Source organism: Panthera leo, chromosome D3 (assembly GCF_018350215.1).
Source record: "Panthera leo isolate Ple1 chromosome D3, P.leo_Ple1_pat1.1, whole genome shotgun sequence".
Classification (NCBI taxonomy): domain Eukaryota; kingdom Metazoa; phylum Chordata; class Mammalia; order Carnivora; family Felidae; genus Panthera; species Panthera leo.
This window is the reverse complement of record NC_056690.1, coordinates 7693799-7717246: the sequence shown is the minus strand read 5'-3', so window position 1 is coordinate 7717246 and position 23448 is coordinate 7693799. Positions and strand designations below refer to the sequence as shown.

The following is a 23448-nucleotide window of genomic DNA, read 5'->3' as shown; positions in this document are numbered from 1 at the left end:
GGCCCCACCCCACCCCCGATAGGTGTTGAGTTTTGCCCACTCGGCCGGGAGCCTGGTTATGTAACCCGCGAAGGGGGCTCCGCGCACGGGCTGGCGGGGCATTTGTAGGCCCCGGGAGGAGCCGCCGCAGCGCCCCGCTCGGCGCTAACAGCAGCCCGGGCGGCCGCGGCGACAGAGCCGGGAAGCCGGAACCGGGGGCCGGCGGCATTTCTAAGACTGGAGCCGCCCCCGAGCTACTCGGGAAGCTGGAAAGCTGAAATGGAAGGGCTGAGACCCCAGCCACCCCCGCCGACCGCCCGCCAATGCTAGAAGAAGAGGTGGAGGGGGAGGTCGGGGCTTGGGAGGGGGAGAGGCAGACGGCCCGCCACAAAGCTCCCATCGTAGACCCCAAAACGCACCAGCAGCTGCCTCATCTCCCCACAAGCGCGCGCGCACACTCACTTCCTAAGGAGACTCCCCCACCACTCCCCGCATCCCCTGCCTCCTCCCTCGACCGCCCAGCGCCGGGCCCTGCAGCCCCCCAGATTCCGGGCGAACCCCAAGCCCGCTCAGTCCCTCTCCACGCCTTTCCCCTCTACCACCTCCCCACTTAAGTGTCTGAGACTCTGAGCCTCACAAGGGACTGGAGGAGTAAGCTGCTTGCTTCCTTTTGCATGCAATTTATTATATTTTTTTCCGGTCCTCTTGCAAAATACAGAAAAGGAAAGAAAAGGCAGCAAGAAACAACAACAACAAAAAAAAATAGATCTATCATTACCAGATACAGATTTGGAAAAAAAAAAAAAAAGCTACACACCAATCTTCTTCCAGAGTCTTTCTCTGCCTCCATTTTTTTAGGAGAGTTCACCAATTAATTGTCAACACTCCTGCCCCCTGCATTTTGGCGGAGGGGGGAAGGAGGGAAGACCAAAGAAAACAAACCAAAAAATAAATAAATAAAGCAAGCCAGAGCCGAGATCTACAAAGTTTTGCACCAACACTTAAGCAGATCCGTTTGCAAAGTCCTAGGAAACCATTTTCAGCAGTTGTGGGGGGGGAGGCGTCGACGTCATAATCCCCGGAACGTAAACATTGTTGCCGATCGCGCTCTGAGCCCGCGGCCGGGCTAGTGGAGGGGGCAGTCGGCCCGGGATGGGGGGGGCGGGGGCGGCTGCCCGAGGAGGTGAGGGGCGGGGAGGGCGCCCGGGAGGCACCGGGCGCCGTTAGCGCCCTGGCATCGCTGTTTTGTTGTTGGGTCACGAGTGCGCCTTGCACGCAGGCGCCGCCGCCGCCCGGGAGTTGTGTGCAGAGCTGACTTTTGGAGGGCTGAGTTGCAGGCGGCGGGCGCATCCCGGAGATGGCGGGGCAGGGAGGGAGGGAAGGAGGAGGGGGTGGGGAGGGAGGTGCAGATTTGCACGGCTGGCCTCAGCGGGAGGCGCGGAAATGCAAGCCGAGCTTGCTGGCTAGAAAGCCCCCGAGGCCTGGCACCCCCCAAAACGACCCCCCACCTCAATTCCTGCCCCCATTGCCCACGGCCCCCACGGGTCACCCCTCTTCCTCTTCCTTCATCCACCCCACCCCATTACCTACGTGGCCGACCCAAATTCAAAGAGCTTTGTATATATAATTGTTTTTTCTGCTGCATGTCTTTTTTTTTGGGGGGGTGGTGCCGGGGGTGAGATCCTCTCCAGACCCCCATATGCGGACCTGCCATGTGGAGGAGGCATTTGGGGGCTCAGGAAGAAATTAGCGCAGCTCCATACCTGTACGGACTGCATAACTTTTAAACTCCCGGACTCAAAGATACGGACCCACACACGCAGGTACAGGAAATAACAGCCAGACCAGAGCCTTTTCAGACCCGAGTTGACCGGAAGACGTTGCATTTCATTCATTCATCCTGCTCGCGTCTGTGGAGTCCTTTACTAGGCGACGAGCCCTGGAACACAAGTTGGACAGTTTTTAAAGGTCCCTGCGCTCGCCAAGAGAAGGAAATAGATGCTCAGGAGTGAAATACCGAGAGAATCGGATCTGGCGCCTCCTAACGCAGCTGGCAAGCAGGCGAAGGGTAAGCCCTCATTGGCCGATTATAAGAGAAAAGTCGGTGGAAAGCTCTGGGATGGGGCGTGGGGAACTTGGGGAGCCCTCGATTAATCCTGTAGGGATTCTTGGCAGAGGTACTGGCACTCTCCTGCTTTCTGTCAATATACCTGGTTGGCCATGGCCACCCCCAAAACTGTAATCCTAAATATGCTGTCCTGTAATTCCATTATGAACAGTAATAGTCAGTTAGACTTTGATGATGAGAAAAGCTGGCCCTAAACATTCCTCTAGCCCAACTAGGCCTGATCTTTGGGGTAACGATCAGGAGGAGATAACCACATGGCACCAGAGCTACAATAAAGGAACATTACAGATGCTCATAGCAGGCTTTGACAAAAAAAAAAACAAAAAAACAAAACTTCCCATATTTTTTATTTCTGCCATTAGCCCCTGTAGGATAGTTGGAGCAAGTAGTTTTGAAAAACTGAGGCTCAGAGAAATTATCAATCTGGATGATTTCCTCTGCCCCCATATGGTCCCCAGTCAACACTCCATTCAGACAGAGAGGTGTGGAGAGGAAGTGGCTTCCCCATCAGAGATCGGATGTGAACTATCAGCCCTGGATTGGTCACCCTAAGAGATAGCTTCCCCCTCACTCACCTTAAAGTTTCCTGTCCTAGCTTTCTATATTCTTTTCTACCCACCCCCAAAAACTGCTCTTTGAAGTTTGTTTTAATCCCAGTCCACTAGATGGCAAATATCAAAATTTGTTTCCAGACTGAAATCGCCCAGGTTAGCTCAGTGTGAGTGAGAAGGGGTTAGCCTTCAGCCCCTGTCAAGAACCAGGAACCAATTTATCTGCTTCTCTTTCACACAAGACCCCTTGAAGGGTAATAGTCTGGTTATTCCTCACATTACAAAGAAAAACTGAGTCTCAGAAAGGCAAAACCACTCACCCAAGCTCACAAGCTTGTAAATGTAGTTGGCGGGGCTCAAACCAGAGCCTGGTTCCGCCATCTCATGGTTTTTTGGATATTGACCACCTTCCTTGCTCCCACATAATGAAATGAACATGTTCAAAGGAGGGTGTCTGGGCTGGAGGGTCAAGAAAAGGAAGTTAAGTGCAATAAGGTAAAAGTGAAATAGAATGCTTGATCCTGATTCTCCTTTCCTCCCATAGACCCTTCTCTCTCTCCCCATGTGGCCTCATGGTGTCCCCAAAGGCTGGTGTCAGGAAAAGATCCGATGGCAGGCACCTCACTGCAAAAACAGTTAAGTCCATATATCACCCCAAAGGGGAGGTCCTCGCCTGTCAGAATGGAAAGGGGTTGAGTAGTCACCTAATTTAATCCCTTCCCTTTACAAACCATAAGGAAACTACAGACCAGAAAGAAGAATGGGCCAGCCTGGGTTTGTTCCCCTTGGACTCCCCCAGAAAGCCTACCCTACCGCCTGGTCCTAAGTGGTCACTCAATAAATGTTGGGTCCTTGATGGATCACCTTCCCCAGCGATATTTGCATTTTCCCTTTATCAGTAATTGGCAGATGAAAGGCTTTGTCCTCCCCTTGAAAGAATTCCAGGCATTTGCTCAAAGTGGGGGAGGAGGTTATTTTGGGCCAAAGGGGGAAGGGCCAAGACCCTTGAGCTCCTGGTGTTGGCTAATTGTCCCAGAGGAGCCGGAGGTAGGTGAGAGAGGGAAGGGAAGATTAAGGTGCTTCTCCAAGAGAAGTACTTTTTCTTGCAGGAAAAAAAGAGCAGGCCAGTTGTATTTGAAACTTAGTAATAATGACTTCCCGGACCCTCCTTCTCATTCTTACAAAGGGCCCAGTCAAATCCTGGCTGTGTTGGCCTCATTCATTCATTTCTTCATTCATCAAAGGTTGATTGAGCAGCTCTGTGCTTCAAGACAGAGGGGATACAGAAGAACCAGCTCTGATTGTAGACATACTCCAGGCTGCACAGGGAGTGGACAGACAGCTCCAAAGGGAGTTAGGAATCCCCAGAATTTAGATTTTCAAACTGTTAGAAACTGAAGCTGTTTTCACACTCATACATGATTTTATAAGAACTCCTGATTTTTGAATGCTTACTATGTCTTTAAGCAAAGGTACTCACAGTTGCTATTTCTTTGAATCCTCATCTAAACCCTAATGAGGGAGAGTCTAGAATTTGCCACCTTTATGGTTACTTGCCCAAATTTTACAGCTGTAAAATAACAGAGACAAGATTTGCATCCAGGGCTTATAGGAATCCGGAGCTCACAGCCTTTACCATTTACTATACCTCTCTGCAGGGCTGTCCCCTAGGACATGATCATGGAAATATTCTATGTCTGCGCTGTCCAATACAGCAGCCTCTAGCCACATGTGGCTACTGAGCACTTGAAATGTAGGTAGTGAGATTGAGGAAGTGAATGTTAAATTATTTTTTAATTTTAATTAAAATATAAATAGCTGTATGTATGTAGCTGTGTCTATCATTATTGGACTGTGCAATCTTAGTGTTTTCCAGAATTTGTCTTAACTCACCTACCAAGCTGCCTCACACTCTGATTTGGCACTGGGTCTCCATAATCAACCTTCTGGAAATATTTGTGGAATGAACGAAGGGACCCTGAGAAAATGAACTATTGGAATGATGAGGTGGGGGAAGAGGACAAGGGATGTCTGCAAAGGTTTCCTAAAAGGGGCCATCTGGTACAATGTGAATGTTTGGAGTGTTAGCCCTTCAACCAGTCACTCTGCGTGCCTGCCTGGGGATGCCAGTTGGGTAGAAGATTGTCCCACCTGCCCAGATCTGACAAATAAACTTCTCAAGGACAGATAATTGGTGATGGGGCAGGAAGCCTTAGAAATGGGTAACCACTTCCTGATATGTATCATGCTGATAGACAGGAACACAAAGATGCAATCCATTGTAACCCTGTTTGCAACAGAAAAGGACTGAATATGGAGCGCCTGGGTGGCTCAGTTGGTTAAGCTTCGGACTTCAGCTTAGGTCATGATCTCACAGCTCCTGAGTTCGAGCCCCACGTTGGGCTCTGTGCTGGCAGCTCAGAGCCTGGAGCCTGCTTGGGATTCTGTGTGTGTGTCTCTCTCTGTCCCTCCCCCACTGCGCTCTCGCTCTTGCGTTCTCTCTCTCTCTCTCTCAAAAATAAACATTAAAAAATTTTAAAAAGAAAAAGACTGAATATGATCTAAGGGAGCTGATTAAATAATCCTTGGACCATTTTTCTATGCAATGAAATGTTATCAAAACATTAAGAAGAACAAAGTAGTTCTACATATACTGATGTGGGAGGATTTCATGACATCCTAAACATGAAACAATGAGATATGGAATACCAAATTGTGCTGACCACTAGGTCAACCAAAGGGAACAAATCTGTATCTACATTTATTCTTTCGTACATACAGGATTTTCTTTGGAAATAAATATAATCCAAAAATGGGGGAAGAACCTGGAAAAGAGCAGAAAATGTATTCTTTGGTACAGCGTTTCATTTTTACCACATGTATGCATTAGAGTTGCCTGATTTGAGATCTTACAGATTCAATTTCACTTTCTGTGTTGTAGTATCCATAATACCTACTCAGGCAGGACTTTCATTTTTTTTTTTTGTTTGTTTTTTTAGTTTATTTATTTATTTTGAGGGGAAAGGAGAGAGAAAATCCCAAGCAGGTTCCACACTGTCAGGGCAGAGCCCGACATGGGGCTCAGTCCCACAAACCATGAGATCATGACCCGAGCCGAAATCAAGAGTTGGACTGAGCCCCCCAGGTGCCCCAGGAGTTTCATTTTGTTCATCTTTTAAGACAATAAAGTTCAAAATCTGGCAAATCTAAGCCAAATAAATATTGTTTAGGCATATATACATAAGCAGTAAGGCATAAATAAAAGCAAATGAGTGATTAACACAAAATGCAGGAAGAGACTCAACTCTGAACAGGGAGAAGTGCTGGTGATTTCCTTTTTCTTAATATGGATGGTGAACACCTGAGTGTATTCTTTAAAATTTTACAAATGTGATTGTACTTATGAAATATTCCACAATCTAAAAATTGTTTGGGGGCACCTGGGTGGCTCATTCAGTTAAGCATCTGACTTCAGCTCAGGTCAGGATCTTGCAGATCGTGGGTTCGAGCCCCACGTTGGGCTCTGTGCTGACAGCTCAGAGCCTGGAGCCTGCTTCAGATTCTGTGTCTCCCCCTGTCTCCACCCCTCACCCACTCACGCTCTGTTTCTTTCTCTTTCTCTCAAAAATAAACATTCAAAAAAAATTTTTAATAACAACTGTTTTAAAATTGCTTCAAGTCTAAGGGTACCTGGCTGGCTCTGGGGGGTGGAGCATGTGACTCTTGATCTCAGGGTTATGAATTCGAGCCCCATGTTGGGTGTAGAGATTACTTAAAAATAAAATAATTTTTTTAAATGGCTTTAAGTCTTTCTCCCCCATCCCCACCCATCTACCCAGTTTCTCCTGTCCATACTCCCATCCCCAGAAAACTTGTTAGCATGTCTCTTGGGTATCCTAGCAGAAATAGTTTATGCATTTACACACTTCTATATACTTTTTCTATTGTTATTATTATTATTATTATTATTATTATTATGTCACGTAAATATTACCCATTGTCCTCTTTCCTTTTGCATTTAATATGATCTGGAGATCTTTCCATATATTGTCTGGAGAACTGCATCATTCTAAAATATTAGCTAAGGATGAAGTAAATCTGAATGTTGTGATTCAGAAACAGTTCAATATTGGTTAAGAAATAAAAAAGTCAGGATATCATATATGCTATGATCCCATTTAAGTTAAAAAAGAAGAAGAAAGAGCTTGAATGGAGCAACAAGCCATTACGTTTGATCACTTCCAAGGGGGGAGAAAACTTTGAGGGAGTGATATAGGGACTATCTCATATATTATTTGCCCTTGTAAATTTATCAAACATTTTAAACAAAAAGGCATAGAAGATAAATATACCAAATATAACAAGGACTTGCGTATCCACCTCCTACTTTGCCAAATCCTGGATTTTTGTCATATTTTGTATTGCTTTTGCAATTTAAAAAATACTTTGGGGAACAGCATACTGTACTTTTTCTGTTCAAGTGAGTGGAGTTCCCAAAGACCTTTTCTCTTTTTTCTTTTTTTTCCCCCCCACCAGTCCCGTGTAGATTGAAGTATCAGGGCAGCTTACATACAGCCTGAGCGTCTGGCTTTGGGCATTTGGGGAAGACTTTGCGAGAGTTCTACATCTGCCTGAGCGAGGATCTGAAGGAAACTTGGAAATAACAGGTGAGTTAATTAAGGGGTTAACTCCAGGAGGCGAGTCCTAAAAGTTCAAAGATACTTTCAAAACTTGCATCTTTGGATTGATGGACAAGTGTAGTAACCAATGGAAATCAAACTCCAAGCATTACTTCATCATGCTAAATCGTCGTTGGTTGCCAATCCCTGAGGGCCTGACAGCCCGGCTGGCAGTTAACCCTTTCAGGGATGATCTTGCCCTTAACATCAATTTTATTTTGAAAGATGAAGTAGGGACGGGTGAAAAGCCTAGAAAGATTCCCCCGAACTTCAAGTGTCCGTTTTGGATCTCAGCCCAGCAGGTAGAGTTTCGCCCCACAAAGGAACACCCTGGGACAAATTTCCTGGAGAAAAGTTTTGAACTTTTAAAATTGGGAATCAGCTGACCTTGCTTAGTGGGACGAGAGGGGAAGGGAGAAGTCTGATTCACTTTTTGTTCTGTCAGAACAGCGACCAGTGTTGGAGCCAATTCCATTAATCTTGCAGAGCAATCAGTCACTGAGAGGATTGAATTGCATTTCCTGCCCCAAAGATGTAGAGACCGATGACCTTTGCAGCAGCCCTCAGACCCCCCAGTTCACAGCTGGAGAGAGGATGTGTCAGCATTTACTTTCGGGTCTCACCCTGCCCTTTGTTCAAAATTCAAACTCTTTGTGCTCAGCCTGCTGCAGGGGTTTTTGTAGTTGTTGACTTTGCCAATTTTTTTTTTAAAACCTCCCACGTCTTGGAACTTCTGAGAATCAAACTCTCTATTTAGCAGAAGATAATATCTGGAGGTGCCCCCAGAGAGGGAACCAGAATAGACACAGGGGAATTTTAAGAGAGGCCATTGGGCCTTTTGGCTTTCATTACTGCCCCTTCCTGGGCTCCCTGAATGCTGCAGGCTGAACTGGATGGAGCCAGAAGCCCTGCAAGAGGACTAAAAAGCCTCATGTGGACATGGGTCTGTTACAGAAAAAACCTTTTACACGCATTACCTCGGGTAAAAAGGAACCGCTAGAACAAAAGCATTTACATAAAGGAACATTCTAAATTCCCAAATCCAGTGAGCTATATGACCTCACACAAGGTGCCCAAACTGAGCCTCAGTTATCCCATCTGTAAAATGGGGGTCATAATATCAAACGTATAAGAGCTACAGGAGGATTGAATGAACCAGTGTTCTGTAACAGGGTGGTCATGGTGTGTGTCTTCATTAAAATGAAGTCGACCTTCTCTCCCCAACAAGCCTTCAAAGTCTGATCGCACTCAACTGTTTTGGGTTCTTTGAATAGAGCTGCTTTCTCTCCTCCAGACCTTTGCATTTGCTGATCTGTGCACCAGGAGTTGTCTCTCCTGCCAGCCGTCCTCTCCATAGCTCTTACTTATCCTCTCGGAACCAGCTTTGATATCTTCTCTCTCCTGTCCCCTGCATAATACTTATCACATTTTCTTAGTGTTGCCTATGCTGTCAGCACACTGGGAACCCTGGGGCTGTAGGGCCCCTGTCTGCCTCATGCATGGACGTATCTCCTGCCTAGCACAGTGCCAACACCTACTCTGAAAGTACATATCTAAGCGTACCTGGGCTGGCTCAGTCAGTAGAGCATGCAACTCTTGGTCTTGGGGTGGTGAGTTCAAGCCCTATGTTGGGTGTGGAGCCTACTTAAAAAAAAAGAAAAAAAAAGTACCCGTCTAATGGAAGTCCAGCACCCCTACTGTGCCTCCCTTAGTCCCCAAATTTCTCACCCTTCCAGAAATCTAGGAGTAACAGTACTGAGATTTTTCTCTTGTCCTGGTTAGCCATATTACAACATCCTTTGCAAATGGAGTCAGTGGCTTTTTAACTCGCCTTGAAATGCACTTCATTAATTCACCAATTACTTATTGAGTGCCTCCTAGATTCCTACACAGAGCAGCCTTTGTAGGAAAGCCTGCTCTTCACCCCATAGCACCTATTCATGGCACAGAGCAGGCCTTTCACCCTGGTGAGGCCAGGATGCTCTGAAATGGAATGGACAGTTGGCTCTTACCCCAACCCAAAGAGAGGACTCTCTGAGACCACCCCTTGCAAATTGAGAGCAGGTAAGTTTGCCCAGCTTACCCTAGCACAAAGCTCTTTCCATTCAGAATACTTGTCATAATTATAATAAAATACTCATGTGTGAACAGTCTATTGTCTGGCTCTCTCTTTTAAAGGAAATGTCCCGGGGCCCCTGGATGGCTCAGTCGGTTAAGCTTCCAACTTTGGCTCAGGTCATGATCTATGATCTCAAAGTTCGTTGGTGAGTTCAAGCCCGCATGGGGCTGGCTCTGTGCTGACAGCTCAGAGCCTGGAGCCTGCTTTGTATTCTGTGTCTCCTTTCTCTGCCCCTCCCCTGCTCATGCTCTTGTCTCTCTCTCTCTCTCTCTCTCTCTCTCTCTCTCTCTCTCTCTCAAAAATAATAAATGTTAAGATAGGTAGGTAGATACATAGATAGACAGATACATAGATGGAAGACTCTGAGGAGACTGACCTTGGTCTTAGTTCACTACTTATCCTCAGTCCCTAGGGCTTGGTTCATAAAATCTCTATTTTCAGCTTCACTAAATCTTAAACTGTACCTCTTTGAAGATACAAAGTTCTAAGAGGTTCTCTGAAAGTGCAACAGACAAGGTGGTGTGCCTGGGGAGGTGGTGCTCTACCCCTTTCTAACTCCAAAGCCCAGGCTCTCCTCCACTCCATCCCAGACTGCCTGGCCATCTCATGAGATCTCCTGGGCAGAAATTGAGTCGCGGGGCCGAGGGGTGAGGGGAGGGGGGACAGGGGGCAGGGAACCAGCTGTCATCGCAGGCAGCTGAGGCCTGCGAACCCCCTGGTCTGAGAGGCCCCTGGAGTTGCTGATGCTGGGTGGGGAGAGGGGAAGCCGCTCTTTGCATGTGAGCATGGCTTCCCCAGGGCGATGCAGGGGTTTTATCACTGGTCACTAGCCACTTGGTGTCCCGGCTTGATGGCCTGGAGTCTGGAGACCCTGGGCGGAAGGGAGAGTGGCACAGAGCCTGCTGTGGGGGCAGGGCTGGGGCTGGTAGTGCCTCTGGGTCAACAGCAGCCCCAGAATGACCTAGCGGGCCTTAGACCTCTGCTCCTGATCTCTGGAATCCATTCATCTGCCTGAGCCTTGACTTCAGCCCCTGCGTCGGCATCTCCCACAGGGGATCATGCTTAATGTCTGCCCTGGGCGTGGCAAGGACGCTTCAGCAGAGTTTTGTGAGTCCTCCACTCACCTGGGTCAACTTACCCACCTCCGATAATAAACTCTTAGAAGAAAGTTTGATGCTCCTTTTGTTAACACCACAATCCTAGGCACTCAATAGAGGCACAGCAAAGAGTAGAATCCTCAGTCCTTCAAAGGTCCCGACTTCTTAGCCTGTAAGTTGTGTGCCTGTGGGTAAGTGACTTCACCCCTCTTAATCTCATTATCATTTCTACAATGGGAAAATAATAGATGTTTGGGAGAATGAAATGAAACCACAGAAACCCCAGTCATCACACGACCTCGTTCCCTTTTCTGCTTTCATTTTCTCTAGCACTGATCACCATCTATCAGATCTTTTATTTATTTGTTGTTTTTCTCCTCCCACTAGGATGTCAACTCCACAAAGCGGCACTTTTAATCTTTTCTGTCCACCTCTGTACCCCCACACCTGTCAAATAGAACTGAACCCATGAGATTCTCAATAAATATTTGTTGAATAAATGAATGGATGGATGCAAAGTGATTAGCACTTGGTAAGTGCCCCATAATGATCGCTAGTTTACCATTGTGATTAAGCACTCAGTCTCTGGAATCTAACTGAAAGCGGAATAATTGAGGCAGGAGAAATTTAGCATCACGATAGGATGTTGGCACTCAAGCTGAGAAATCCTGTGTACATCATTTACTAGCTGTGTAATCTGGTACAAGTGACTTTGCTTTCCTAAGTAAGGCTCAGTTTTCTCATCTGTAAAATGGAGGTAATAATAGCACCTCCCTGGTAGGATGTGAAGATAGGATAAGATGGTAATGTAAAGCATTTAGTAGAGTGTCTGGTATATAGTAAGTGCTCAATAAACAGTAATCATCATTATTCATTATAGTAATAGATGAGAGGTGATGTCTAAGTCAATTAAACCATTGCTAAGCACTCAAATATGTCAGGGTCTAGCAGGCTCAATTAGTGTTTATTGACTTCGATCTGTGAGCTCCTCAAGGAAAGAGATTGTGTTTACATTGTCATGATATTGGCCTACACTAGATATATGAAGACATGCTGGAAAAATTACATTCTGGACTCAAATATCAGTGAGAACATTGAAGAGCTACTAGAATAATAAGAATACCAACGTCCTACTGTGCGCCAGGCACAATGTTGGTTGCTGGAGATAAGGCAATGAGCTCAAACAAACATTGTGGCTATGACTTTCAGGCTAGTGAAACTTAGCAGAGTTGACAGACTTTGTTCCAATAATTGCACAGACAGATGGAACACTGCAACTAAGTGTATCATGACAAGGAGGTATAGGAGGCTCTGACATATAGACTGTGGGCATGGAGAGGATGGGGTTGACCTGGTCTTGGATTGAGGAGGAAGCCAAGGAGCTTCTCTCAACATCGAGCTGAGCCCCGTGGAAAGAAGAGGTCTTGGCTAGGCTGAGGGTAGGGGAAGTGTTCTCAGCAGAAAAAATAGCAGATGTAGAGGCCTTATGATGGGGGAGTCCATGTACTAAAGGAACTGAAAGAAAGCCTGGATGATCCCAATGTAGTGAGCCGATGGCAAGGGACAGGGGTGAAATAAACTGGAAATAGAAGTCGGCACTTTGGAAATTAATTGGGCAATGTGTGGTAAAGCTGAAAGAGTGTACAACCTATGATCCAGCAATTCCAACTCTAGGAACGTTCTAGAGAAACAGCCACGAGTGCACTGGGAAGCATGAACAAGGAAGTTAGCCCTAGCCGCATTGTATGCAGTCTCAAAAAAACAGTGAAACAACCCAAATGCTCATCAACAGGAGAATGGACAAATTGCAGAATGTTTTCCTTGGGTTCCTCAGAAAGCAGTCTGCACCAAAAGTTAGTGTAGTACTCCTTTATCGGAGAATGCAGTCCTGAGGAAGCAAGAGAGAGGAAAAGGGGCAGTGAGACAGGGAAAGAGGGTGAGTCAGTATGAGGGTACCAAGGAGTGGCCATATTTACCACAGCATCTTGGACAGTTCTGGGGGTCGGAAGAAGGGAAGAGAATTATCTGCTGGCTCCTGGTCCAACGTTTGCCCCATGGGGCATAAACCTCCCCCTACTTGGAGATTACCCATGTGTAAGCACCTCGGACGCCCCTTAGTGCTGCACATGTCTGCCACAAGGAGAAGCCCGAGATGGAATCTAGTTGGCCAGAGCCCACACAGAATCGGTCACCGTGTAAGGGTCAGGATGGAACAGGTCACCAAGGGAGATTGTCTGAGAAGGCAGGCTGAGAAGAGCTGAGGAGGCCTGTGACGTATGTGATGTAATACCAAATAGTATACAGCAGTGAAAGAGACGTATAGCTGCGTACGTGCACATGAAGACTAGCCAAACAATGTTGAGTTGAAAGGCAAGTTGCAGAAGAAGGTACAAGGTAAAGTTTATTTACATAAGGTTCAAAAAGAAGCCAGTGTAGACAACATGTATAAAAAAACAGTGGAATAATAACAGATAAATCCAAAATTGAGGCTACTAGTTGCTTCTGGGGAGTTAGGAGGAAATTGTTATGAGGCCATGGAGAATTCCAGAGAAAATGCTGGTGATGTTGGGGGTTTTGTTGTTGCTACTGTGTTTTTGTTGTTGTCATTTTTTTTTTAATGTTTATTTATTTTTGAGAGAGAGAGAGAGAGAGAGAGAGAGAGACAGAGCACGAGCCAGGGAGAGGCAGAGAGAGAGGGGGACACAGAATCTGAAGTGGGCTCCAGGCTCTGAGCTGTCAGCACAGAGCCCAACATGGGGGTTTGAACCCATGAACTGTGAGATCATCACCTGAGCCGAAGTCAGACACTTAACCGACTGAGCCACCTCTCTGTTGTTGTTATTTTCAATATGGAACACTTCACACATTTACATGTGTCATCCTTATGCATGAACCATGCTAATCTTCTCTGAATTGTCCCAATTTTAATATATACCCTGATGAAGTGAGGAGGGTTTTTTAATGGCAGCAAATACCCCACAGGGTTTATCATTTAAATCTTTAATTAAAAAAAAATTTTTTTTTTAAGTAGGCTTCACACCCAGGTTGGAGCTCAATGCAGGGCTTGAACTCAAGACCCTGAAATTAAGACTTGAGCTGAGATCAAGGGTCGGATGCTTAACCAACTGAGCCACCTCTGCATCTCTAAGTCATTTTTTTAAAGATTATATTTTTATTTTTATTTATTTTTAATTTTTAAAATGTTTACAGCCCTCTTAGCACAACGGGCAGCATGTCAGTCTCATAATTTTTTTAAAACACTTATTTATTTTTGAGAGAGAGAGTGTGCGCGCATGTGCACATGAGCACGGGGGTGGCAGAGAGAGGGAGTCACAGAACCCGAAGCAAGCTCAACACTGTCAGTGCAAAGCCCCACATGGGGCTCGAACTCACAAACCATGAAATCATGACCTGAGCCTCAGTCGGCTGCTCAATCGACTGAGCCACCAAGGCACCCAAAAGATTATATTTTTAAAATTTTTTTTTTTAACGTTTATTTATTTTTGAGACAGGGAGAGACAGAGCATGAACGGGGGAGGGTCAGAGAGAGAGGGAGACACAGAATCTGAAACACGCTCCAGGCTCTGAGCTGTCAGCACAGAGCCTGACGCGGGGCTCGAACTCACAGAGTGCGAGATCGTGACCTGAGCCGAAGTCGGCCGCTTAACCGACTGAGCCGCCCAGGTGCCCCAAAAGATTATATTTTTAAGTAATCTCTACACCCAACATGGGGCTCAAACCCACAACCCCGAAATCAAGAGTTGCCTGCTCCACCCACCGAGCCAGCCAGGCACCCCTTCATTTAACTAATTTTTAAGGGTACAGTTCAGTGGCATTAAGTATATTCACATTCACGTTGTGCAACCATCACTACCATCCAACTCTAGAATCTTTCCTTCATCCCACTCTTGGATAGCTTGGGCTACTCTAACAAAATGCATCCACAGGGTGGCTTAAACAACAATCATTTCTTTATCACAGCTCTGGAGGCTGGGAAGTTCAAGGTCAAGTTGCCAGCAGATTTGGTGTCCAATGGGGGCCATCTTCCTCACAGATGGTCTCCTCACTGTAACCTCACATGACGGAAGGGGGCACTCTACGGTTTCTTTTATAAGGGCATTAATCCCAATCATAAGGGTGAAAGCCCACTTCTTGGTTTGTAGCCAGCCGCCTTTTCCCTGTGTGCTCACATGCCTTTCCTTGGAGAGTGTGTGGAGAGAGATTTCTCTCTCTTCCTCTTATAAGGGCACTAATCCCATCGAGAGGGTCCCTCTCTCCTGACCTCTAAAATGTAAACGTAATCATCTCCCAAAGGTTCCACCTCCAAACACCATTACGCTGGGGGTCAGGGTTTCAACATATGAGTTTTAGGAATTTCAGCCTATAACAATCCCAAACAGAAACTCTACACCTACTGAATAACTAACTCCCCAAAATTCCCTCTCCAGGCAGCGCCTGGCATCCACTATTCTATTTTCTGTCTCCATGAATTTGTCTACTCTAGGGACTTCCTATAAGGGGAATAATACCATATTTGTCCTTTAGTATCTGGTCTATTTCATTTCGCGTAATGTCTTCAGTGTTCATTCATATTGTAGCGTGTGTTAGAATTTCCTCCTTTTTGGGGGCACCTGGCTGGCTCAGTCATTAAGCGTCCAACTCTTGACATCAGCTCAAGTCATGATCTCATGGTTCGTGGGATTGAGCCCCAAGTCAGACTCTGCGCTGACAGCATGGAGCCTGCTTGGGATTCTCTCTCTCTGCCCCTCCCCTGCTCGTTCTCTCTAAATAAATAAATAAATATTAAAAAAAAAAAAGAATTTCCTTCCTTTTTAAGGCTACATAATAATCCATAGTATGTATATAGCACATTTTGTTTTCCCATTCATCTGCTGATTGACATTTGAGTTGTTTCTACTTTTTGGCTATTGTGAATAATGCTGCTATAAAAGTGGTGAATTTTTGTTTCTTAAGTTGATCATGATAATAATATATAATTATTTTTTAAAATGTTTTTATTTATTTTTGAGACAGAGAGAAACAGAGCATGAGCGGGGGAGGGGCAGAGAGAGAGGGAGACACAGAATCTGAAACAGGCTCCAGGCTCTGAGCTGTCAGCACAGAGCCTGACGCGGGGCTCAAACAGACTGTGAGATCATGACCTGAGCTGAAGTCGGATGCCTAACCAACTGAGCCACCCAGGCGCCCCAAATATATAATTATTTTTAAGCCACATGTATGTTTATTTCCTATTTTTAAAGTTTAGAACTGCATAATATGATTCTTTATTACTAAACTGGTCCACAGTGGCACTGTCTTCATTATTTTGCATGACAGTAAGTACCTCCAAAAAGTAATTTAATGACTCGGTTTTACTATGACAAACTCAGTATTTGCCATTTCTTATCAAAATAATTGGTATATCATTAAAGTCATCTTTGTAAATGTTCTAAACAACTTGATCATTAAATAGAAGACCCCAGTAAAAGGTAACAAATAAGTGAGCTAATTTTTTTATTAATTAAAAATAAAAGGGAGCACCTGGCTGGCTCAGTCAGTGGAGCACGCAACTCTTGATCTCGGGGTCATGAGATTGAGCCCCATGTTGGGGGTAGAGATAACTTAAAGGAAAGGGGGTGGTTCAGTCAGTTGAGCATCGGACTCCAGCTCAGGTCATGACCTCACGGTTCATGAGTTCAAGCCCCGTTTCGGGCTCGCCGCTCTCAGCGTGGAGCCCACTTCAGATCCTCTGTCCCCCTCTCTCTCTGTCCCTCCCCCTGCGTGCACACACTCTCTCTCTTTCTCTCTCAAAATAAATAAATAAATAAACGTTTAAAAATAAATAAATAAAATGAAATAGTTAAAATGGTAATTTTATGTTGTATGTATTTTACCACAATTAAAAAAGAAGGGAAAGAAGGAAGGAAGGAAAGTGTCAGATCAGGCAAAACCTGATGACTGCAGTGAATATTTGAGTCTCAACAATTTCTTTTTATTTTTTTAATGTTTATTGATTTATTTTGAGAGACAGCACACACCCAGAGGGGAAGAGGGAGAGAGAGAGAGAGAGAGAGAGAGAGAGAGAGAGAGAGAGAATCAAGCAGGCTCCACGCTGTCAGCACAGATGCCTACTTGAGGCTTAAATTCCCGAACCATGAGATCATGACCCGAGCCAAAATCAAGAGTGGGAAGCTTCACCAACTGAGCCACCCAGGTGCCCCAAGTCTTTAACAATTTCTGTGCATTGCCTCAATTTTTACAAGAATAGATTACATAGAAGTCCAGTTAAGGGGTTGCACCAAAGGAGGAGGACTTAATCCCTCATTTATTGCTGGAAAAATCAAGCCAAACGGAGGTTGGGCAGCCTGTCAGAGGCTCCCGGCTCCTGGCCAGCAGCACCAGGGCGAGGACCCAGCTATTGCCCTCTTGCCTGGTGTATGAATGAACAACTGTCCACAGGGGAAGCAGCAGTAACCAGATAACAGGCACTGACTGAGCGTGTGCTACAGGCCAGGTCCTTCCTGGGTGCCCAGGGGATGGATATGCAAGTGAATGAGAGGAGAGTCTGTCTGACCTTCAAAGAGCTGGTTCCCAGGTAAGAAGATAAGACTCAGAAAGGTACCTGCCAGTACAAGTTGATAAGGGGCCCCTCTGCAGTCTGAACACACCCACATTACTGCCTTATCTTTGTATGTTAGAGTTATTTATTTACAGGCCATTTTAGCAGGAAGACTGGGGGCTCCTTGAGGACATTCATTGATTCAGGTATTTACCGAATAGTACTGTGTACCTAGGCACTGATTTGAGACAGCTGGTATACAATAAATGTTTGATAAATGTACATTGCCTAGCATTCAGTAGGCATTCAATAAATGCTCTTTGAATTGAATAAACAATGCATGAATAAATAATTTGCACAAGGTCCGGCATACAGCAGGTATTCAATAAATGTTGAATTGCACGAAGGAAGGAATAGGACACTGGAGGTACTCGTTAAATGTCGCACCCTCCTGCCTGTCTGACCTACCTCCATCCTGAGCCTGAATCCTGGACATGGAACCCCAAAGACCAGATTGGATGTGCTGATCATCATCCATCCATTCATCCATTTAACAAGCATTTATCGAGGATCTACTGTTTGCCAGTCCCGGGGGATATAGCAGTGAACAAGCGTTTTTCTCTCATTTGCTCACATTCTGATGGAGGAGAAAGACAGTAAATAAGTTAATAATTTAAAAAAAAAAAAAAGTAACAGTAAGTAAACCCCGGTGACATTAAGTAAACCCAAGTGATGTGAAGGGCTGCAGGGAGGTGAGAGGAGTGGGTGAGAGAGATTAATCAGGGAAAGACCTCTGTGAGAAGTGGACGTTGGAGAAGTCTGAAAAGGAAGAAACAGCCAGCCAGCCATATGAAGATCTGGGGAAAGAGCGTTTAGGCAGACAGAACAGCATATGCAGAGGCTTTGAGGCAAGAACGGAGTCGGCCTGTGGAAAGAACGGTGAGAAGCAAGTAGGTTCCTATGCAACTGAGCCAAGGGGAGGGCGGGACAGATAGGAATGGGTTAGATCACAGAAGGCATTCCCATTAAAGGTAAAGAGCTTGGGTTTTATTCTAACTCAGATGCAAAGCCATTGGAGGGCTTTAAGCACTGTGGGGTAGCCTGAACAATGAACCTCCAAAGATGTCCACATTCTTATTCCTTGAGCCTGTGAGTATATTACTGCATATGGCAGAAGAGGCTTTGCAGATCTGACCAAGTCCAGGGTCTGGAGATGGGGAGATTATCCCAGATTATCCAGATTGACTGAATGTAAACACAAGGGTCCTTATCAGAGATAGAAAGGAGGGTCAAAAAGAACAGTAGATGTGGCAACAGAAGAGATTGGATAAATGTGCTTTGAAGAAGGAGGAAGGAGCCACAAGCCAAGGAATATGGGCCTCCACTAGACGCTGGAAAAAGCAGAGAAATGCATTTCTCCTCAGAGCTTCCAGAAGGAACCAGACCTGCCAGCATCTTAATCTTAGCCTCTCGTAATTCATTTTGGACTTCTGGCCTCCAGAACTGTAAGAGAATAAATTGGTATGATTTTAAGCCACTAAATTTGTGGTAACTTATTGCAGCAGCAACAGGAAACTAATCAACCAAGGGCGCCTGGCTGGCTTCGAAGGTGGAGCATGCGACTCTTGACCCTGAGGTCGTGAATTTGAGTCCCACGTTGGGTGTAGAGATTACTCAAAATAAAAAATAATAAAAAAGAGGGCACCTGGGTGGCTCAGTCAGTTAAGAATCCAACTTTGGCTCAGGTCACGATCTCGTGTTTCATGGGTTCAAGCCCTGCATCAGCTCTGCGCTGACAGTGTGGAGCTTGCTTGGGATTCTCTCTCTCTCTTTCTCCCTCTCTCTCTGCCCTTCCCCCATTCATGCTTTCTATTGCTCTCAAAATAAGTAAATAATAATAATGAAGGGCACCTGGGTGGCTCAGTCGGTTGAGCACCCGACTCCTGGTTTCGGCTCAGGTCGTGATCTCACAGTTCGTGAGTTCCAGCCCCACATTGGGCTCTATGCTGACAGTGCAGAGCCTGCTTGGGATTCTATCTCTCTCTCTCTCTCTCTCTCTCTCTCTCTCTCTCTCTCTGCCCCTCCCCTGCTCGGTTTCTATCCCTCTCTCTCAAAAAATAAATAAACATTAAAATAATAATAATAAAGCTAATCAACTGGACAAGGAACAGGATCAGACTTGTTTTAGAAAGATTTTTCTGTTTGCTGTTACAGAATGGCTTTAGGAGGATTAAAAGTAGAAGCAGAGACACCAGGGAGGTTACTGCAGACTTCTGAGCGAGCAATGGTGGTGGTCTGGATAAAATGGGAGAGATGATGCTGGATGGGAGAGCTCAGATATGGTCAACTGGGTTTTCTGATGGATTGGATGTTGTAGGGGAAGGGCTCGGTGAAGGAAAGCAAGAACTCATCACCACCACCACCCCCAACGTCCCCACCCTCCCCGGGGCCTCACGGAACCACATCACACTTGACAGGCTATTCCTGGGATGCTGGGCATTTTTGCATGATTAGGCTGGAACACTTCTCTGGGAAATACATGCCTTCAGCCTGAAAGGTTTTTACAAGCCAGGGCAGAGGATTAAAGGCAGTCAGGCTGAGGAGAAATCCCAGGGTCAGAAGACAGCTGAGCATGGAGACTTTTACTCTAAACCTTAACATTTTCATTTTTCACTCCCTGAACCCAGGGTGTCACGTTAAATACATGTTTGGCAACATCGGCTGTTCTATTTTTCTTCTTAATTATACAAAGAGAGAGACTGGAGGTGGCTCAGCCCCAGGCTGGGGGAAGCCAGGAGGCTTTGGCACCAGTGGGAGGCAGAGACACCAGCTAAAAGTCAAGAGGATTTGAAATCCTTTTGAAGGAGCATGGAGACCAAACTCCCAATTCCCCTGAACTCAGTGCGGTCAGCCCTGACTCAGGGTTTCTAAAAGGAGACTGACAGAGTCACCAGCTTAGAATGGAGAGGGGACAGATGGGCACGTGTCTGAGATAAAAATATCACCAGCACCAAGACCGTTCCTGTGCCGTGAATTTATACCCAGGCCTCTGTCCTCCTCCCTCCTTCCATCCTCTGAGCAGAAAATGGCTAACTAGATCGTTCTTCACATTTATAGAGTACTTCCTACTGTGTGCCAGGAACTGGGTTAAACTGTTAACTCGTGTTATCTTACTGTACGCACTCAACTATTCTATGCAGAGAGACTACCATACTACCGTTATCCCCATTTTCTAGAAAGGGAATCCGGCTCATGGAGTTGAAACGTGACCCCCGCTCCCTTATGCTGAGCCTGGGCCTATCTGCCTTCAACTCCATGCTTTGCCCTCACTCTGCTTTGCTCTGTAGCACAGGCAGGCCAACACCAGCAAGCTGCCAGATCGACTGGCTTCCGCCAGATTGGCCAGTGGGAGGCAGTGATAGGAACCAGGTGGGTGGGAGGAAGGGAGATGCCAGGATGGTTCTCCCTTTCTATCTGCCTCAGGCAGTATCTCCAGCAGCAGCCACATTTCCTACGTCTCCACCTCCCACCAGGCAGGCCTTCTGTGGGTCCAGCTACTACCTGGTGACTCCAGTCCCTCCTGCATCCCAGAAACCCCAGCTCCTCCCCCAGTGGCTTCAACCCCAGAGGTGATCAAGGCCCTCCTACTGTTGCTAATCTGCGCTTGCTTCCCCCTCCCCTGTCTGTCTTCTTCCGTAGCTCTCCCACTGCCTACAAAGCCATTCCCCTCCTCTGGTGTCTGGTTTTTCCCATTGGATTCTCACTGATATTCTGCCTTTAGTAGATACTCACAGATTACCCAATTCATTAGATTTGGAATGAGACAATCCCCTTTCATCGAGAACAGCACATCCCACAAGAGGGAAAATAGTAACCACAGTTTACTGAGCATTGTGCTAATTGCCAGACAAATGTTCTTTCGTGGAACACTCACAACAAACCTTTCTGCCAAGACCCACTGCTATTCCCATTTGACAGATGGGACTCAGGGAGGTTGGGTTGCTTGCCCAAAGTGACACAGTTACAAACTGACAAAGCTGGGATTCAAATCTAGGTGTACCTAGCTCCGAAGTCTGTATCTTTTTCTAATCTCTGTTGACATCTTGAATACACTTGCAGCCCTCTGATGAGCTCAACTCCCCTGGCTGACTGGAAGACCCCACCTCAGCTCACTCTGGGGTACTTATATTTGGTTCCTAGACAGCTGCAGCAAAGTACCACAGCCAGGATGAGTGAGAACAACAGAAATGTATTGTCTCACAGCTCTGATGGCCAGAAATTGGAAATCGAGGTGTATTTCTGAAGCCTCTATAGAAAGATCTGGTCCAGGCCTCTCTGCTAGCTTCTGGTAGCATCAGGCATTCCTTGACTTGTGGATGGCCATCTTCTCCCTGAGTCTCTTCAAATCATCTTCCCTCTGGGTACGTCTCTGTGTGTTCTAATTTCCCCATTTTATAAGGACACTACTCATATCGGATTAGGACCTACCCTAATGATTTCATTTCACTTGATTACCTCTATAAAGATTCTATCTCCAAATAAGATCATGTTCTGTGGCACTAGGAGTTAGGATTACAAGGTATCCTTTTGCAAGGACACAATTCAGCCCATACAGCCCTCCCTGATCTCCGGTGCTGAGTCTCTAGAGTGTGGCCTAGTTGGTCCTGTTTTGCCAGTGAAGACGTTAGATCATCCAGGAAGATGTTTAATTCTCTGACACCCTGCCCCTTGAAGAGATGCATTGAGTCCCAAATCATGTATGCATTGACAACATTTATCCCATTTTACTCCAAAATATAGAGAGAGACGTAAAGCACCTTGTGTGGCCACACCAATTTTGAAAAAGGAGAACAAAGTTGGAAGACTTAATTTAGTTGACTTCAAGACTTATTTTTTTTAACATTTACTTATTTATTTAGAGAGGGGGAGAGACGGGGGGGGGGGGGAGGAGGGAGACAGAGAGAGGGAGACAGAGAATCCCAAGCAGGTTCCACACCATCAGCGCAGAGCCTGACATGGGGCTCAGACTCACAAACCGTGAGGTCATCACCTGAGCTGTAATCAATGGTCAGATGCTTAACCAGCTAAGCCACCCAGGTGCCCCGACTTCAAGACTTATTTTTTTTAATGTTTATTTATTTATTGAAAGAGAGAGAGAACAAACTGGAGAGGGGCAGAGAGAGAATCCTAAGCAGGCTCCAGGCTGTCAGCACAGAGCCTGGCACAGGGCTCAATCCCACAAACTGTGAGATCATGACCTGAGCTGAAATCAAGAGTCAGACACTTAACTGACTGAGCCACTCAGGTACCCCAAGACTTACTTTAAAGCTAGACTAATCGGGGCACCTGGGTGGCTCAGTCAGTTAAGCGTCCGACTTTGGTTCAGGTCATAATCTCGCAGTCCGTGACTTTGAGCCCCGCATCGGGCTCTGTGCTGACAACTCAGAGCCTGGAGCCTGTTTCAGATTCTGTGTCTCCCTCTCTCTCTGACCCTCCCCCGTTCATGCTCTGTCTCTCTCTGTCTCAAAAATAAATAAACGTTAAAAAAAAAAAAAACATTCATACCAACATTGCCTATAATTGCAAAAAAAAAAAACAAAACAAAAAACAAAACTGGAAACGACTCAAATGTCTTTAAAAAATAAATAAATAAAGCTAGACTAATCAAGACAGGATATACTGGCAAAAGGATAGACAAAGTGAGCAATGAAATAGAGGTGGGGGGGGGGGCCAGAAACAGACCCTCACATATGCAGGGACTTGGTTTTTGACAAAACTGTCCTCACATTTTAACAGAGAAACCTTACTTCACTCAAAAATCAGTTTGAAGGTGACCTGGCTGGCTCAGTCAGTGGAGCATATGACTCGATCTCAGGGTTGTGAATTCAAGCCCCACGTGGGTATAGAGATTACTTATAATTAAAAGTTAAAAAAAAAAATCAGTTTGAGATGGATCATATGCCTAAACATACAACAATACCTCTAGATCTTTTTTTTTTTAATCCATGTTTTAAAGTTTTAAAACAGGTGAATATCTTCATGACCTTGGGGTTGGCAATGATTTCTTAGCCAGGGCAGAAAAAACACTACCCATAAAAGGCATAGGCACAAACACATGGACCCAGCAATGGCTCCTGACCAGGGGGGGAAGAGTGAGCCCCACAAGCCCAGGAAGTGGAGAACAGGGAGGAAGAGCAAGGACTCCCCAACATGCTCTCTGAGCTCCAGGCCCAGAGAATGATTTGGAGATCAACAGTGAAGTCCACAAATCCTAATTCTGAATTTTACAACCTCTCCCCTGACAGTTACCTAACTTTGTTTCCAGCTTTCTTTACC

General features: G+C 45.9%; 1 protein-coding gene, 1 long non-coding RNA gene and 1 other non-coding gene across 8 annotated transcripts in view; 1 reads left to right on the top strand and 2 right to left on the bottom strand.

Moving 5' to 3' along the window:
- KDM2B (lysine demethylase 2B) overlaps positions 1-23448 on the bottom strand; it is a 153999-nt gene that overhangs the window by 125807 nt on the left and 4744 nt on the right. For 3 of the 6 annotated variants that reach the window (XR_006195534.1, XM_042911461.1, XM_042911462.1), the window contains exon 2: positions 1743-1918. The exons of 1 other annotated variant lie outside the window; for it this stretch is intronic. Coding sequence is in view for 4 of the 5 variants with exons in the window: in XM_042911461.1 (XP_042767395.1) it covers positions 1743-1874 (132 nt within the window). In the remaining variant the exon portion in view is untranslated. Of the gene's footprint in view, positions 1-796; positions 1064-1742; positions 1919-23448 lie in introns of those variants that run through there. 2 more of the 6 variants (XM_042911463.1, XM_042911464.1) reach the window with 1 other exon arrangement.
- On the top strand, positions 1527-9490 carry LOC122204180. Its single transcript, XR_006195536.1, has 3 exons — positions 1527-2047; positions 3203-3293; positions 7195-9490. It is a non-coding gene; the product is annotated as an uncharacterized LOC122204180 (long non-coding RNA).
- LOC122204345 lies at positions 13397-13508 on the bottom strand. Its single transcript, XR_006195630.1, has one exon. It is a non-coding gene; the product is annotated as a U6 spliceosomal RNA (small nuclear RNA).